The sequence below is a fragment of the Psammomys obesus genome, unplaced genomic scaffold, assembly GCF_907164565.1.
Source record: "Psammomys obesus unplaced genomic scaffold, mPsaObe1.curated_primary_1811, whole genome shotgun sequence".
In the NCBI taxonomy this organism is placed as follows: domain Eukaryota; kingdom Metazoa; phylum Chordata; class Mammalia; order Rodentia; family Muridae; genus Psammomys; species Psammomys obesus.
In genome coordinates, this window is record NW_026590767.1 from 4,259,558 (window position 1) to 4,273,874 (window position 14,317).

The 14,317-nt window shown below is 37.5% G+C and overlaps 1 protein-coding gene across 2 annotated transcripts in view; it reads left to right on the forward strand.

The window, feature by feature from the left end:
- Nucleotides 1–14,317, forward strand: part of Zranb1 (zinc finger RANBP2-type containing 1) — a 52,992-nt gene that overhangs the window by 23,176 nt on the left and 15,499 nt on the right. For both annotated transcript variants that reach the window (XM_055608968.1, XM_055608967.1), the window contains one exon: nucleotides 10,784–10,971. In XM_055608968.1, the coding sequence (XP_055464943.1) occupies nucleotides 10,784–10,971 (188 nt within the window). The remainder of the gene's footprint in view (nucleotides 1–10,783; nucleotides 10,972–14,317) is intronic.

Genomic DNA, 14,317 nt, shown 5'->3' on the forward strand with positions numbered 1-14,317 from the left:
GCAGAATAGGTCCCAGAAAATAAGTGTTAAGGGAAGAAGACACCCGATGCCAGTCTCTGGCCTTCACACATACAAATGAACACAAGCCCATCCTCACACATGTGCATATACATGTACATAATACATATAACTTAAAAAACACAGCTTGCTTTGGTATTTACTGTAGAGGGAAATGTAATCAATCACGTGGACATTAAAAATTTAGTTTTGAAATCCATATCTAGTTAAATAAAAAAGATACTCATTTTGCATTAATGCAAACAAAATTAGGTTAAATTACACTGAAGAAAGTCAGGCTAGTTAAAAAAAAGTCAAAACCTACAGGCTAGTTTTTGAGAGCCTAAAATATTGTTAGTAGAGGTGGTATAAGGTTATATCAAGAAAATGACCATGTCAAAATAAAATAAAACTATTGTAGACACTCTGGGCTCATTAGTTCTTTTGAGATTAGGCTGTCTGTAGCTTAGACTGTCCTCAAATTCTGGACGCCCCACTTTTAACTGTTGAGTACTGGGCTCAGAGGAGTGAATCACACTGGGCTTCTCCATTTTAAGATAAAAAGCTTCATTGTTGTTAAGTCAAGAAATATGTAGTAATATGTTAAAGCAGCAATGGGAAATAAATACAGTTGTTTTAATTTTATTTAAAATTCAAAAAGTAATTATTTTATGTGTATAAATGGTTTGCTTGTATGCATGTATGTGCGCCATGTGTGTACCTAGTGCCCGCAGAGGCCAGAAGATGACATTGGAGTTATGGATGGATGGCTGTGTGCTACTGTGTGGGCACTGGGAACTGATCCTGGGTGCTCAAAGAGCAGCAAGTCTCTTTAATTACTGAGCCATTTCTCTAGACCTCAACTATTGGGGGTGGGAGAGTGAGGAACACTGACAGAAAGATTGTGTTTAGTCTATACCAGTTCTCAGGTGGTTTAGAGTTCTTTTGTTCCATGGTGGGAGACAGTATGCAAAGGCCGATTTGAGGGGTAGGGGGAGGTGGGCTGCTGTTAGTCTTTTCTGCACAAAGGTGGTATAGATTTCTGTTTTGCTAGAGCACTGGATGGAAAGGATCAGTTTCTAGAACTTTTGAATAATGTTTGATGTCTGTGAATGTTAATTTTTTCAGTCTTGCCCTTTTTTGAAGGTAGTAAAATAAATACGCCTATATGAAGCTTATTGTGTCTTATGGTAGTCTGTGTCTTGCTGATAGCACTCAGATTATTTGCACTTAATGTTTTATGTGGCGCTTTTGTGTGCTGTTTGTTCTGTTTGCTTTGCTTGTGTTGGTTTTATTTCCAGGCAATACACTATATATACTACAACAGTTTGGACAATTTGTTTTCTATCTTTAGAAATCTTCCCTTCTTAAGGAATTGCTTTGCAGTCATTATGTCATGTGTAGGCTCATGTGTCAGTTTTAGAAATCATCTCAATTTGGAGAGGAAGTTAATAAAACTGTCTATTACCTTCTTGGTTTCAGTTATGGTTATTTCAGTGCTAAACTGTGAAATTTAATTATTTTATTCCTTTTTTTTAAAGAGTCTCATGCAACCAATTGTCTGTGTAGTGGAGGGTGATTTTGAATTCCTGATCTTCATACTTTTTGATACTCATACTTTCCTCAGATACTTTCTGAGTGCTGAGGTTACAGGCAGTGTGCCACTCTGCCTGGTGAACTTTGATTTTTATATTCTTGCAAAATTGAGTATTCTACTGGAAGATTCTTTTCTGATTTACTGTTCTGTTTCTTAATATGATGCTTAACATATGAATAAAGGCAGAGCCAGATAAAAAGACCTGGAATCTTACCGTCTTTGACATTTAAAACTGGACAACGAAGCCTTTTGAATGAAAATATTCTATTAAAGATTTTTAATTGGATCAAAAATATGTTCAGACTTACGTAGCAAATCTTTGGTAACGTATCCATAAAAGGAAAGCAAGCTTCTAGAGTGCTGGTAGGGCATCCTTTGTATGGCCTTGTGGTAGTCTTAATGTGGAATGTGTGGGTATAGCTATAGCAACTCAGCATATAGCTGGGTGTGATGATGCTTACCTTTAAAGTCAGCACTGAGGAGGCAGAGGTAGGTGGATTTGTGTGAGTTCAGGTCTCTACCTAGTTTACACAGAGAGTTCCAGGCCAGCTAGGGCTATACATAGTGAGACCCTATCTCAAACACAAAAACAACTCTATCTTTTGCTCTGTACACATTCTTGCTTATGAATTTACTTATCTCAGGGAGTTTCCATTTACCACCATGAAAGAAGTAATTGTCTTCAGGTAGTTTTTGTCTTTTCTCTGAGGGGTTAAGGAGTTTCTCCTGTGATTTTGGAACTTTGCATGTAAAATAACATGTTAATGATTTATGAACGGAGTTCTCAGCAGTATAAAAGATCCTAGTTACAATAAAAGGGAATGTATACATGAGTGGGTATGTACAGCACCCCCTTCTTTTCCACTGTTAATTGATGCTGGACAGTTTCTTGATGCCAAAGGTTTCATAAAACAAGAAATAAACAAAACTTCTAGGAATGGACTATCGAAGGCAAATTGGTGTTTGGTGTTAGCAGACGTAGAACTCTAGTAGTTTTCTTCGGGGATGTTTGAGACAGAGTTTCTGGCTTTCAGAAATGATTGATTACGTAGGCTTGCCAGCCAGCAATTTGTACCTCCTATGCTGAGAAAGGAAATGTGGCTGGCTTGCCTGCCTGCCTTCCAGCCTGCCTGCCTTCCTTCTGCTGATGATTCTTGATTATATATATGTGATTATATATGCATCATTAAATTAGTAAAGAGCTTTATTTAAAAATGGACAGTGACTGGATGTAGTGGCACACATATGCTTGCCGTCTGAGCACTTGGGAATCTAGGGCAGGAAGATTGCCACGAATTTGAGGACAACCTGAGCTACATAATGGACTATAAAAGGATGTACTTAGACTCTGTGTTTCAGTCTAAAACAAACAAAAAAAATTTGAAGCATTATAAAAGTAAACTGTTGTAAGCAGAACACAAGCAGTGAGAGTTGGGGTTCTTTAAAAAAAAGATAAAATCATTCCTTTTATTTTTTTATTTTTTCTCCTCATTCCCAGTCTTCCAGACAACTACATTCAGCATCAGCCTATTCTGAGAAATTTCACCATCTGTAAGTTACAAGCAGAGCACAGGGATATATAGCCTTATCATGGATTTTCATTGTCTACTTCGCTAACATTTGGTGCTGTCTTCTCTCCCACTGGCCTGTTTCTCCTGAAACACTTGAATTAGCCAAAGATGTATGGTACTTTACTCCTAAATCTTTCTTTTAGTATGTATTTCCCAATGAGAAGGACATTTTCCCTGAAACTACAGGATATAATTTTACAGGAAATGGAGTACTAAAGTCCACATTTACCAGTTCCTTTGATTGCTTTGCCCTACCCTGTTAAATCAAGGCAGACTGACATTGTGTTTAGTTGTTTTGTCAGTTCACTGTTTAAGTGTAGAGCAGGGCCAGTTTTTTTGTTTGGTTGTTTTTTTTTTGTTTGTTTGTTTGTTTGGTTGGTTGGTGGTTTTTTTGTGTCAAGGTTTCTCTGTGTAGCTCTGGCTGTCCTGGAACTCACTCTATAGACCCGTTTGGTTAAACTCAGAGATAATAAATACTCTTTCATGACTTTAATTTTGTGAAAATTCCAGTTTTGTAGAATAACTCTGAATTTGAAATTTTAGGTTTTTCTTTTGTGTGTGTGTACGTGTTTGTTTGTTTGTTTGTTTGTTTGTTTGTTTGAGGCAGGGTTTCTCTGTGTAGTTCTGGCTGTCCTGGACTTGCTTTGCAGACCAGGCTGGCCTCAAACTCATAGCAGTCTGCCTGCTTCTGCCTCCCAGAGTGCTGGGATCACAGGTGTGTGCCACCATGCCCAGCTTGATTTTAGGTTTTTCTATGATTTAGATTCAGTTAGGTATTGCTTTTAGGAGAAGGAAAACTATAGAGGTGAAGTAATTTTAGCAGTGCTTCTGATATCTCTAAATATGCTTGTGTGTAATTGTTTTCTCTGTATTTTAAGATTTATTTACTTTAGGTATGTGAGTGTTTTGCCTCCTTGAAGGTTTACAGCACATGTGTATAGTACACAAGGAGGCCAGAACTGGACATTGGATCCCTGGAACTGGAATTACAAGTGGTTATTAGCTGCCATGTGGGTACTGGGAATTGAACCCCAGCCTGCTGAAAGAACAGTCTCTTAACCCCTGAGTCACCAGGCATGGTGGCTCATTCTTGTAATTCCAGCTCTTGGGCAGTAGAGGTAGGAAAATAAAGTTTAAGGTTTCCAGCTAAGTAGTGAGTTGGGATACATGAGACCCTGTCTTCCAAAAAAAAAGTTTTCATCTTTTAAGAACTAAATATATGGGCCAGGAAGATGGCTCAGTGGGTAAAAACACTCATTGCAGAAACCTGAGTTTGATCTCTGGAATCCATGTAAAGGTGGAATTCAGAGGTATAAACTACCTGATATAGTTCTGTAATTGTTAATAGATCATTTAAAAGGTATTAGGGACTTTTTGATTTCCTTAGTTCATTGAACCTTTTATTTTTTTAAAGAGGATGTTTTAATGAACAGTGGAATTGAAAAAAAGTTAGTCTTGATTATAATTAGATTTAAAAAATTATTTTCAGAGCCAGAGTGGTTAAAAACATTTGCTGAGGGCATTTGTTGCTTTTGCAGAGGACCTGGGTTTAGTTTCCAACACTCACATTGCAGCTCACTACCATCTGTAACTCGAGTTCCAGGGGCTTCAACACCTTCTTCTGGTATCCTCTGGCACCAGACATGAACAAAGTAAACATATATTCAGGAGTGCAGGCAAAACATTCATACACATAAAATACAAGTGAATAATTAAAAAGAATTTATTTTCAATTTCTGATTTCTCATTGATTATTTTTGAAAGATCGTTGTTCTGAGACACTGTTCTAAGAATAGAAATGGCAGGTCTGAGCTTGTTGCCATTGGTTATAATGTAAAAAATGCAAGTAGGAGAGGCTTTGTTTTGCTCAAATTATTTCTGTAGTTATGTCTTCTTGTGCCTGTTGGAAGGCACAGTTAAAAGTATTGAGGGCCTTTAAAATAAAATTCAGCTTTTCATCTTGGAGAGATGGTTCAGTGGGTAAAAGTGCTTGCTGTGTGAGCATGAGGATCTGAGTTTAGATCTCAGCATATGGGGGCTTGGATAGCTCAATTGATAAGGCTCCTGAACCTAAATCTGAGTGTCCAGGGTTCAGTTCCCTGCTGCCTTTAAAGACAACCCCTGGAAGTTTAAGAGTGGCTCAGACTGTAGCTCAGAATTCAAACAAAAGAGAGAATTAAGGTATAATTCACACATATAAAAAGCCAGGAGTGTCAATGGACATATAACCCATCTTCAGTATAACTCCAGGGTTATAGGCTTGCTGGCTTACTATCTTCAGGTTCAGTGAGAGACCTTGTCTCAAAGGAATAAGGGGGAGAGTGATAGATCGGGACACTAAGGTACATTTTCTGCTTACTTCTGTAAAAGTCATATGCAAACACATACTCAAAATATGCAGCTCATGTTTGAATATTAAAAGTTTCTTGCACATATTTGAGCCCAGGCTTATGATTAAACTATACCTAAGGATATATTTTAAAATGGCTACTGGGTGGGATAGTTTGTTAATATGCAAAATCAATTAAATAATTCAAGCCTTAGGTTTAAATGCCTAGACAATACAGCCAGCCACGCCTGCATCTTTCTACTGACCATCCTGTAGGACATTCTCAACACTACCACTTAAAACTAACTTTTCTCTTTAAGGGTTCCTGAAATTGTGCCTGCTGTCTCCAGGTCCACCCTCACCCCACAGCATAAACCATGCTGTGATGTTACACAGCTACCATAGAACTCCAGGGTAGTGTTGAGCTGGCCCTTGTGGGTTCAGGTAAGTCCTGGCTTTTTTTTTTACCATTTGGCATTTTTTTCAAAGTTAGTTACCATTATGATTTTATGTCATAAAGGAAAATAAGGCAAAACTTTGAAAACTGTGCCATATATGGGGGAAAAAATAAGTCTATTATCTAAACATGTAATGAGCCAGCTCCAGATGCTAACCATTGGAGTTCCATAGTAGCTGTGAAGTCCCCATTGAGGCTGACCTATGATTTCAAAATATGTTAGGCTCCATTCTGGCCCACTTTATAGGACAACGTGATGTGAACTGTTTAGTCCTGCTGTGGTTGCCTCTTAGAGATTTGATTTGGTAGCTAGTAATAGCCTGTATGCTTTTATTTGCTTAAAGTCTATGTAATTTAAGAAGTACATCAACAGTCTCCTTACCTCTAATTGCCAGTAATTAGCTAATTTTGAGTGTATGGTGATACTGTGGGTCAGTTTTAGGTTGCTGGTTGGTTTGAAGTCAGAGTGCTTCCTGTTGTCTTTTTATTTGCATTTATAATAAGAATGAGGAGGGGCAGGGCAGAACACACAGTGTAAGTCTGTTAAAGAATACTAAGGTGCTTCAGTTACTTTTGGATACATTATGAGTAGTAAGAAGCCTAAAGAGCAGATATGGATAATAGATGTCTCTTCTTTTAGATTAGATCATGTCCCCTACTCCCAGCTTTCCAACAGCTTTTGTTCTATAAAGTCAGGTTTTTAACACTTCACATTTATTTATGCGCTTTCCTGCCTTCCAGTGCTTCTGTTTTATAAGTTGCTAAAAATGTAAAGAGCTTAAGGATATCTTTGTGATTGTGATATCCTCCCCCTTCCTAAGCAGAAAAATGTGGCTAAAATTTGGTTATATGACACAAGCCAGGCCCTTTTAAACATCAGACCTACAGTGAAAACTCATGTGAAGAAACTGAATGTGATCAGCAGTTCTTTTTTGAGCGTTATATAGTAAAATTTAACAAAAGTTGGATAGTTTCATGATGCTGTTCATGAACTTTGTAATAAGGTTACTAATCCTTATAGCTGGAAATTTACCAATTATTTAAGCTGTGAGCACTTATATATTCCTAAAGCATTAAACAGTGTTAATTTATTTGTTTGTTTGTTTGTTTGCTGGTTCGTTTGTTTTTTTCAGGATACACAGGGTTTCTCTGTGCATCCTTGGCTGCCCTGGAACTCACTCTATAGACCAGGGTGGCCTCAAACTCAGAGATCTGCCTGCCTCTGCCTCCCAAGTGCTGGGAAGGTGTTCATCACCGCCTGGCCTAGACAGTGTTATTAAAAAGAGGTATTTTGTTCCTGTTTGTGTGCTGGGAAGGTTGGAGTCTTATTCCTCTGCCCTCCTGCATCTGTCTCCAGTCTGTGTTTTGGGGAACAACAGCATAGTTCTGTTTGAGTTTAACAATGCCTGAGTGGGAGGCGAGAATTCAGTATTTTTGATGATCAAATCAAATGAAAAATGTTACTGGTTCTCTATGTGATTCAGCTTTCTGAGATTTGAGACGTATAACATGGAGTTCAGCATTTGAAATTCTGTTTATATTTTTTTGAAAGGATGCTTTGAAGATAAGCGGGCAGTAATGTTGATTGTAGTCCCAGGTGTAGTTTGCATAGTTCAGTGTGCCAGTTCGTTTGATCTCCCCACCCCATGTGCCAGTGCTAATTTCAGAAGTCCTTCAGAAACATGAATGAGGAAATGAATTCTTAACGTCTGAGATCTCAGCGATACCGTGATTTAGCTCAAGAGTAAAGCACTAATTTAGAGGATCTTCCCTTCCAAACCAAGCAAAGCATTTAGCTTTAGATTACCTCATATTTGTGCTTTGGGGAAAAAAGTATTTGAACACACAGCATTTTTATACATGCCTACAAATCTGTACACACATACATAATTTTTTTTCTTTGTTTAGGTAAATAGATCAATCTCTTGGGCTACTTTCAGAACTTGGAACATTTTATGTGTAATATGTATTTTATAAATACATAATAGTTTTAGGTCTTAAGCTAACATCTATAAAAGGTACAGAGATGCATGCAGTGTTGGTTTTTCTTCCCATGCTGGGGGTCAAACCCAGTGCCTTTGGTTGCTAGATAAGTGCTCTTCACTGAATTACACTCCATCCCTAGTTCAGGCTTTGATAGGACTGAAAGTTGTCTCTGTAAAGAAACACTGTAGAGTAGGGTGTGTTGGCACATGCCTGTAGTTCCATTGCTTGGGAGACTGAGGTAGAGGAATTGCCTCAAGTTTGAGGTCATCCTTTAGTACATAGTGAGTTCTAGACATTGAGAGGCCTATCAATCAAAATAAAATAAAACAAAATACCTACAAAAACAAGAGGAGATGGGGGTGAGTATACCTAGTTTTAAATAATACAAACTACGTTAAATTATTTTTAGATTTTTTTTGTATACTTGCACATAATTAGAAATAGAAAACTTACTTTATTTTTATTTTTTGGTTTATTTTGAGACAGGGTTTCTCCATGTTGCTTTGACTATCCTGTATTTGTCTTGTAGTCTAGGCTGGTCTCAAACTCCCAGAGATCTACCTGTCCTCTGCCTCCCTGAGTGCTAGGATGACAGGTGTGTGCCACTGTGCCTGACTGAAATAGAAAAATCTTTAATGATAATTTTAATTCAAGTAGCACTACTTATGTCAGTTCTTAAATTTTCTGCTTCGGAAAGATGTTATGTTGTCTCATGCTAACTCTACTACAGTTTTGTCCTAGTGAATTCTAGGGTTTTTCACAAGGATGGTTCGAAGCCTTTATGTTTAGGTGGATTAGGGTTGGTAATGTATTGACCCAAAATGCAAACTAAAATTTTTTTAAGAAGATATTTTTGTTGTTGTTGTTTTGTTTTTCGTTTTTTCAAGACGAGTTTCTCTGTGTAGCCTCAGCTGTTCTGGAACTGGCTCTGTAACCAGCCTGACCTCAAACTCACAGGCATCCACCTCCCTCTGCTTTGCCAGTGATGGGATTAAAGGCATGTGCCACCAACGCCTGGTGACATTCTTATTTAATAACATGAGGGATACAGTTGGTTGTTTTTGTGGTTTTGGGATTGAACCTAGGTCTTCATCCGTGCTAGTCCAAAGGTCTTCCATGGAGCAAACTTTACTCCCAGCCCCAATATAGTGGGCTTTTATTTATAGTTGGAATTGAAACTTGCATTGTTGTTACTTAGGCTCTTAGGCTCACAGGATCCTGTCTTGAGATACCTAAGAACTTGTACTAAACAGTCTATAACATCATGTATGTTTTCTCATGAGCCCTAACCTGAAAAACATGTTGAGGTTTGGGTGGAGGATTTAGATTTGCAGAAAAGATCCATGGCTCTTAGAGTTTGAAAACTTTTAATGCTGACCTCCATGCCCCACAGATGTGATTTAAAAGGATTTTTGGGAAGATAGGCATCATGTACTTACTATCTTTTGTGCTTTTTATATTGCTTAGTGTAGTACACAGAATGTCACAAACAGTGAGTGTGAGAATTAAATAATCGATTTTAAAGTTTGGTTTCTTTAATAAAGAAAGGATGTTGTGTTATACCAGGTATACAGAATATCTTTGTCTTAATTCTTAATTCAAAATGGCAATTAAAATGCCTTTAAAAACACCCTAAGAATAGTTTTAGTCAATCCGAGCATTTTACTCAGAAGACAGATTTTTTACCCCCTCTGGTATAACTTAGAAAACACTGAAGAAATAGTTGGTCTGGTAATTTGTTTTACTACATTTATTGAAAGCTGATGTGCACTTTCATCCCTCAACAAGGCTGTGTATCATCCATATTGTTCAGTAAGTACTGTCTTTACTTAATATTAATTGTACTAAGGTTTGGGTAATAAAATGGTTTAATGGGAATAGAAGGTTTATGACTTTGGGAAATGTTATTTATTTTATGTTTCTGCTTCTAATTGTTTTGTTTTATTTTAACATATTTACAATCGTGTAGTATGTTTTCTATGTAGTATATATTTAACACCCTTCCCTATCTCTCTTTTTTTTTTCCCCCCTCACTGTATAGACCAGGTTGGCCTTACAGAGATCTGTCTGCCTCTGCATCTCAAGTGATGGGATTAAAGATGTACACTACCCACGTTCTTTAGAAACATTTCTCTCTAACACAGGGCAGCCTGAAATTCACTGTATAGTCCAGGCTTGTCATGAGCACACTGCCCTTCTGCTTTTAACTCCCAAGTGGAGTGCTGCAATGATAGCTGTGAACCAGTACACCCAGCCACGAACAATTTGTAACATATATAAGAAAGTCTTGACTGTGGGAGACTCTGAATTCAAAATGCTGCCAGTTTTTACTTAACATGAAAGTTATTTTAGACTTATACAGCACAATAGAAAGCTCAGTGTTTTTTAAATTCTGCTTTACAAATGTAGGGGAAAAGGGCAAAAACAGCCATATACCAACTTGAATCACATGTATATCTCTTTGGGTTTTGCTGTCAGTATCAATCTAAGACAACAAAGGCTCATTTTCTTCTGTGAAATCTAGTTTCTCAAACTAGGTTGTCCTTGTTCATTTTTAATCCACTTACAGTGTTCTAGTAGTTCGTCAAAGCCTGCAACAGCATGGAGCCTAGCTATGAGGGTAAGGTAAGTGCCAAACTCTAGGCAGTTGTAGTTCTGGTAAGAAATTTTGAAATGATAGGGAAAGACTAATTTTTCTTATTTTCTTTAGGACATATAAATGATGTCCCAGGATCCAGGAAGTACGAAGAAGTGTTTAAAGAGTTTAGTGTGGTTGCTTCATTTATATATACTTTTTGAAGAAAAATAGATTTTAAGTGCTTTTTTTATGTTGGTGCTTGTTTTAGGGGTCGTGGAAGGTGATTTAGCTGCCATAGAAGCATATAAGTCATCAGGAGGAGATATTGCACGCCAGCTCACTGCAGATGAAGTACGCTTGCTGAACCGACCTTCTGCTTTTGATGTTGGCTACACTCTGGTCCACCTGGCTATACGCTTTCAGAGGCAGGACATGTTAGCAATATTGCTTACAGAGGTAAGTGTGGCATTTTGGTTATTGAATTTAGGGGTTGTAATGTGTTATGTAAATGTGCTACCACCAGCTGTAATGTTTTTAAAAATATTTTTATATTGAAGAAATAGGTTTTCTTTTTTATTGTTTATTAATTTTTAAAAATATTTTATTGCTATATTGTGGGTTGAAAATAGGGCCGTGCATGTGTGTGTATGTATGTATATATATATATATGTATATATATATGTATATATACATATATATATACATATATATGTATATATATACATATATATATATACACACACATATATATATGTATATATATACATACATACACACACTAGGAAAGTGTTTTTGTCACTGAGCTGTATCCCTAGCCCTAGTTTTTATATGTATGTATGTATGTATGTATGTATGTATGTATGTATGTGTTTGTTTATTTATTTTTTGAGACAGGGTTTCTGTGTGTAGTCTTGGCTGTCCTGGATTTGCTTTTTAGACCAGGCTGGTCTTGAACTCACAGAGATCTGCCTGCCTCTACCTCCCCAAGTGCTGGGATTAAAGGGGTATGGCACATTTGCCTGCTGCCTGTTTTTTATTTTTAATGTGACAGTGTTTCCCCAGACTATTTTTAAATGTTTTAACATTTTTACTTGCTTTTAAAAATAGTTTTAAATTTAAGAGATTTTTAATAGTTTTTTTTTTTTTAAGATTAAAAATTTTTTCCATATGAGTCTTTTTCTGTAGGTATGTATGTATATCTAGGTCCTTTGGCTGTATTTTAAAGGAGACTCCTTCCTTGGTATGGTGCTTTTTGTTGTTTTATTATTATTTAAAATTTTTTTAAATTAAATTTTTATTTGTTTATATTAATTATAGTTTATTCACTTTGTATCCTAGCTGTTGCCTCCTCATTTCCTCCCAATCTCACCCTCCCTCCCTCATCTCCTCCTATGTCCCTCTCCAAGTCCACTGATGGGGGGGGTCCTCTGTCTCATGTAGCTCAGGATGAGCTTTGTTGGTAGAAAGGATATCCTTGGTTACCTAATTCTTTTGTTCCATTCCCCCAAGTGCTTAGAGTATAGACCTGTTTTACCATGTACCCTTTCTCCCTTTGTGATGAGATATTACTGTGTTGCCTAGGCTGGCCTTGATCTTCCAGGGTCAAGTCATCCTCCATATATACAGCATCTTGCTTTGAAATCCACATGCCTACTGTCTGCTGAGTTGATGAAGTTGCTGCTGATGTACACCACTGCCCTGAGCAACAGAGTCTTTTGAAGCAGAGCTTTTCTCCACAATATTTAAGTCATTGGGTTTGATTAAAACACATGGAGACTTTTTTTTTTTTTTTTTTTTTTTAAACAAGGTTTCTCTGTGTGTAGCCCTGTCTGTCCTGGATTCACTTTGTAGACCAGGCTGGCTTGGAACTCACAGAGATCCACCTGCCTCTACCAAGTGCTGGGATTAAAGGCATTCGCCTCCACTACCTGGCTGGGGCCTTATCTTTTATTCATTCAACTAAGAGATATTTATTTAGTATTTGTGCTATGTGCCAAGCTCTGTGGCTGAGGAGGATAGAATTATAAGGATGCTAACTCTTCCTTTATTGAATCCTTAGAGAAATGGAGAAATGAATGGGTTATTCTGTATAGTTTCCCTCTTCCCCCTTCTCCTCTCCTCCTCCTACCTTTCACAGGATCTCATATATCCCAGGCTGGCTTTCAGCTTGCTACAAAATTGAGGGTAACCTTGAACTTCTAACATTCCTCCACCTTCTGAGTGCTAGGATTACAGGTGTTCACCACCACCTGTTTTATGTCATGCTAGGGATCTACCTTGTGAATGCAAGTCAGACAGTATGCCAATGGAACTGTACACTGAACCTCATTTCATCAAGTTTCTGGAGGAGGCATAGAAGTTAGCATGTGAAGTAAGCTTGGGGAGAATTGAATTAAGTGGACGATTTATGAAGGTATAAGGGATCATATCTCTGAGGATAGAACTGTATTATTCGGATAAGAGACTGTTTTTCACGATAAGAGAAATAGAATAAAAGTGCAAAAAATCAGATAATTGTGTATTCAGTTTTTGTTGATACACAGCTTCTGGATATACTTTATATAAGTGTATAAGTTGATTATTCAAGTTTACCAGTGTCTGGATACTGAATGGGGATTTAAAAATATGCACGATAGATGAAAGCTTGATTTTATTGGCTAGCCATTATGTTTACTTTAGCAAGATTCAGGGGAAGATGTTGGGTAGACTCAGGGAAAGGAAGTGAAGTGCATTGTTAAAAAGGATCAGTGTGAGTAGAGGGATTAGATTTCTGAGCCATAGCTTAGAATAAAGTATCTTTGTGGTTTCCTAACTATATTGGTGTTGTAATGCCCAGTAGAATTGTTGCATTGCAGGGGATGTCATTGTGATTATTTATGATGGCAGGAGACCAGACACAGAAGATGGCTGTGGGTCAAGACTAAACATTTTAGGATATTCATTAATTTCCTTGGGCCTTATGAGCACAGGGCTCACATGGGACATCCTATTTACTGGGCTCCTAAAATCAAGTCTGAGGTTAACAGTGGGATAGTACTAAAGTGTCTATTAATTTATTATTGTTATGTCACAAATTACCTCAAAATTTAGCAGCTTAATACAAAACATTATGTTATTTAAACATTTTTGCAGGAGTTATCATAGTTCAATAGTTCAGGTCAAGATGCCATGAGAAGGCCTGGAAGATGACTCTGTGGGGAATGTGTTTGCCTTTTAAAAATGTACAGATCAGAGTTTAAATCCTCAGTGCCCATAAAAATGCTAGACAGGCATAGGGGCCTCCTGTAATCCCAGCACTCAAGAGGCAGAGACAGAACATCCCTGGAGCAAGCTGTCTAGCTAGACTAGCTGAATTGATGAGCTCCAGGATCAGTGAGAGACCCTGCCTAATGAAATAAATTGGAGAGTCTTAAGGAGTACACATGACATCAACATCTAGCTTCTTAATGCATTTGCATAATGTGTGCTGGCACTCACATGCATATACATGGAGATGCATGCACTCACCCATACATAGATGGTGTTATCAAGCTGTTGGCTAGGACTATAGTCAGAAAGCTTGACTAGCACTAGAGGATCTGCTTCCATGCTCATCCACCGGGGCTACTGGCTAGAGGCTTCAGTTCCTGCTATGTGATTTCATTCATAGTAGTGTTTGTGTGTTCATGACAGCTTCATGTCACCTAAAACAGGTGATTGAAGAGAGGATGCAGAAATATTATCAAAGTGGAAAATGTTACTTTAGAAGTTGTTTTTTTTTTTTTTAGTGAAAATTCTCATGGTTAACTGGCAATTGATAAAA